At 26.4% G+C, this 5,000-nt stretch overlaps 1 protein-coding gene across 1 annotated transcript in view; it reads left to right on the top strand.

The window, feature by feature from the left end:
• Positions 1-5,000, top strand: part of LOC108694957 — a 15,165-nt gene that overhangs the window by 8,187 nt on the left and 1,978 nt on the right. Inside the window, exons 4-7 of the mRNA XM_018204650.1 lie at positions 1-48; positions 710-1,178; positions 1,934-2,033; positions 2,128-2,253. The exon at positions 1-48 is cut by the window's left edge and continues 249 nt beyond it. Of these exons, the coding sequence (XP_018060139.1) occupies positions 1-48; positions 710-1,178; positions 1,934-2,033; positions 2,128-2,253 (743 nt within the window). The remainder of the gene's footprint in view (positions 49-709; positions 1,179-1,933; positions 2,034-2,127; positions 2,254-5,000) is intronic.

Genomic DNA, 5,000 nt, shown 5'->3' with positions numbered 1-5,000 from the left:
TACTGATAGTATCTGTGAAATATGTTATCTTGCGATGGAAACAAACAGGTATGTCTAAAATTAATTTAAAACAAAATATTATATTTAATACTGTATTATATTACTAACGCATACACAGCACAGTTTATCAAAGGGACATCTTGAGAATATCTTTAGGATGTCTTTAAGATGTCCCTTGAAATTATGTGCTGTATAGGAATTGCTTTCTTGTGACATTATACTGTTGATTAGAAAAAATAATAAAAATAATATCAGAAATCAGAAATTATATGTGTGATTTATACTTATAACATATGTCAAAATAAATTTAAAAATGTATAATTTTCCTTTTAGTTAAATAACATATACCTATAAATAGTTTAACATTTTATTAGTTTAAATACGAAACGCCACTGAAATATTAATAATCCCCCCAAATTAATCTTAAAAAAGTCAAAAGTGTCAGATTGATTGCGTTGAAAATCCGACAACCATATCGGCACGCAATTATCATTTCTAAAATTAATTCATTTATATGAATATATATAATAGTTCAACATCTTAACATTCAGACCGCTTGATTAAGCTTGGCGCTTCGTATTTAAAATATTTAAAGTATTTAAAGTATTTAAAGTATTTAACATAATCGATCTTGTTTCCAATCTTATTGTTAACATTTTGTATTCTTAAGAATATATATGTTTCATTTATATTTATTTATATTTTCAAGTTCTCTGGTCAATTATGAATATGATAGCGGAAGACTGGATGGCATTTAAACTGGATGGAGAAAGAAATGTGATGATAAAACGAGCACAAATAGCGCGTTTTATTATGATAATTGGATATGTTCTCGCGATAATAGGGTTTCTCTCAGTAATTATCCCTCCTTATTTTGGCATTCAAATAATGTACGATACAAATTTTTCGAATCGGAGCAAATTGTTACCGCTGGAGACGTTTCATTTCTACGATACAGATAAGAGTCCGCAATATGAATTGACATTTTTTGTTCATATCATAACAACCTTATTAGCAGCTATTATTTATATGTCTGTAGATATGCTTTTGATACTAATAATTCTTCACATTTGCGGTCAGTTAGAAAACTTCAAATATCGATTACTTAGTTTGGTTTCGTGCAAAAATTTCAACAAAGTTCTAAATAATATTATAGCGACTCATCTACGACTTATCAGGTACGAATTTTTATTGACAACAATAAGTTTAACAAAATAAGTTTGGGAATATACCACAGAAAAAATATCTTTTTATATAAAAAAAGATTTTAAACTTTAAGTATTATGTTTTTATTATGTATTATTATTTTTATGTTAAGTATTATGTATTATTTTTTTCAGATAACATATAAATATTAATGTTTGATTATGTATTATTAAATAATATATCATATTTTCTATTGTTTGCCTTGCAAGAATTCAACGAACGAATATATTTTACAATTTATTACATTATCATTACATTTATACTTTTTTATACTTTCATAATTACATTAATTTGTTAAGAATTTTGATTTATTTTTATTTTAAATGCGCAAATGATTAAAAATATTGCAAATGATTGAGTCAACGATTTTATATTTAAACTCTAGATGTATAAAGAATGTACCGTATACATAGAATATATAAAAAAGAAATTTGAAAATTTATTTCTGACGTCAAAATGAAAAAAAGATTCTTATAAATATATGTCTGAAAATGTTTCATTTATGAAATCTCTATTGGTATATACATTTTACAAAAACATTAATGTTTTAAATATATTTATATATACCTAACATATTTTTCGAACATATATTTATAGAAACTCTTTTCTGATTTTATTATCACAAATATGTTGTACAAACGTTTTTTCTGTGTTACGTATATATTTATAGATATTTGTATAATTTTCTTGGTTTTAATATGATTATACTTTATTTTTATTCTTATAGATTCGCCGAAAAAATTGAAAATATATATTCTTTAATGATGCTAATAATGGTATTTTATTTTGGTATTGTATTTTGCCTAAGTGGTTTTATATTTACTGTCGTAAGTTCCAAGTTTTTAAAAAATGAAAAAAATATTTTAGTATATAGTATGTTGTATATATGTTTCTTTATTTTCTATGAGGTACACATTTTAGTTTCTTACTGATAAAAAAATGGATGATATTATTGTCATAAAAGTTTACTATTCAACAATTCTTGTTATTGCTTTATTGATGAATACTTTTCTGTATTGTGGTGCAGGAGAGCTTATAATAGAGCATGTAAGTTATACAGTATATACAGGATCTCTCATTTTAATCGATCACCCTTCTGAATTTTTTTTATATAATTAAATATATATGAATTAAAATATTAAAAAAAAAATAAAAACTAAACTATTTTAAATATAAAAATTAAAATATTTTAAATAATTATTTTACTTGTATCAATACTATAATTATTGTTATTTCCTGAAATATAAAATAAAAACTATATTTTTTGTATAATTTATTCATAAAAAATATATTACTGGAATATGTGACAATCAACTTTGAATATGGGATTAATTGTTATATATTTTTACAGTTTTATTTAAAATTAAATAACTTATTTATATGATGCATTAAGAGCAATATTTTTTTAATACCTAATAGTAACTCAGTTCCTGTAATAGTAAGTCAGTTCCTGTCTCCCTTACATGTAATTGTATAATTCTCATAAATTAGCATTATATTATTGTACTATTAAACATTATTTTTATTAAAAAACGTTAACGTTAATTAAAATGCAAATTTAATTAGTTAAGTTAAATGAACTATCTGCTGTTTCTGATTTTTCTTCTAATCAACTATAAAAATCAATTAAATCCTAGTTAATTTTTACTAATATTTTTATACATAAACTTCGTTTGAATTATGATGGGATTAATATCTCAGTACACATATGTTATTTGTTAAGTGTAATGCAGTACATCGTGCTATATGTGATCTTGAATGGTACAAATTGGAATCAAGAGAGGCGAGAAATCTTATTATATTAATGATACGAACTCATCAACCGTTTCGCATCACTGCAGGAAAAATTATTCCATTAACTATGGCTACTTTTTGCAGCGTAAGATTATTTAATGGTTTTATGTTTTAATTTCTTTACAAATAATATTGAATTTATTATATTTCTACATGAGCTACTATTTTTTTGTATGTATATGTATTTTTTTTTTAAAGAAAGTGTTATTCATTAATTGGACCGCCAATATAAATGGAAAACGCTTAGAATACATTGTCAATGATATATGTATACATATGTATATGTTGTATAATTAGGATATTGACTGATATTGTTCTTGCTTTAAATCACGATGAAATGTAATTTTAAGTATAATTTTATAAAAATGAGATAAATTATTATCCATTAGTATACAAAATTTTTTTCACATAAAATAAATTCTTTTTCACCTGAATCAATTCGATTGAAACTAAACTAATCTTACTTTATCTTATCTTCATAGAAATTAATTTAAAATGGAAAATACAATATGGATTACTATTTATTATCCCACATTTCATATCCAAAATATAATATCAATGTACTTTCTTTTCATGTGAAATAAGATTTGTAATTTAGAAATTTATACATTTATCGCAATCAACAGTCATTAAGATCCAATCTCAGACCAAAAGTCATTGTATTTTATACTTTCAGATTGTATAAAAAATTATACCCATTGCAGTTTCTTAATTATTAAAATTGGGCTCCGGGTGAACAGTATTGAGACATAATTAGGATTATAAAATGACTCCGCTAAGTGCTAGAACTATCTAAAGTTTGCTATTAAGTATGACGTATTGTACCACGTATTATACCAATGATCTTATCTGTATTTAGGATGATGATAGCGCAATCATGGTGGAAGTCTATTAAGGTCAGATCTGTCAAAATTAATAGACATCTTAAAACTTGTTTCAGTATTTTAATCGTGTATGGTATATCTAATCAATTTCCTATGACTGTTTTTTGAAATGTCGCTTCATAACATGTTCTGCCATCATAAAACGCTGAGTATTTAAAGAAAATTGCACAACTTATATTAAATCGATTGCATAAATAAAATGTATTTTGATTAGAATCAAACCTGAACCACAAAACTACATTTCTCTTGTCGAATGCACATAAATTAAAAGAGTATCATCTAGACTGACAAAGGATGACTAAGGATAATCTATACAGAGTTAGCTTACGATCATATCAAATTAAACTAGATCTATGGAGAGCATTATGGAGAGGGTTTTCATCAAATGTACCCACCACATTTTATACAAATGTGTCATGATGAATGTGATGTATTGAGGCAACAAATCTACCGCGATAATCAAACGTTCGTACATGTTATGCTCAACATACTATGCAAGTATTATTTTATTACTGTTATTTTATGCTGCAGATGTTTGCTGTCATGACTAAGTCTCGACGTGCAGTTGAAATTTTTATATATGATGATATTAACAAAAGTTTATATATTTTATAAAAAGAAATATATGATTTTTAACTTATTTAATAATATATTGACTTTGTATTTCTCGTAATAATTGTTTTGTGTACGGTAATGGTTTTTCTGTCAAACATAGTAAATAACTTCTTTCTTCTTCTTAAAATTAAATGGCTCTCACCTCCTGAAATAATAAACGGAGGTCGATATGACCAGATCACGTCTTTATGAGAGATACAAAAACTAAGTGAATGTAATGCCCGCGAAAATGACGAATCCCGTCCAGACAGCGGGCGCCTGCGTATATGACGTCATCATGCCGCGCGTCAGGACAAACGAACGGGAGTTTGTCCAAAACCACGGGACGGCTATGAGTGCTCAGTCAAAGTCGGCAACACTTTCAAAAATATATAATTTGTAGCCGAGCCGAGACTCTGTAGCGTCCACCGCGGACGAGTGGTTCTTCAGAATTCGCGCCTGTCTCACGCGCGCCCACCAGGCACGACGATAGTAAGCGCTGCCGTCACTAGATGGTTATTC

This window comes from Atta colombica, unplaced genomic scaffold (genome assembly GCF_001594045.1).
Source record: "Atta colombica isolate Treedump-2 unplaced genomic scaffold, Acol1.0 scaffold126, whole genome shotgun sequence".
In the NCBI taxonomy this organism is placed as follows: Eukaryota; Metazoa; Arthropoda; class Insecta; order Hymenoptera; family Formicidae; genus Atta; species Atta colombica.
Note: the sequence above shows the minus strand (reverse complement) of the source record. Positions and strands in the feature narration are given on the sequence as shown.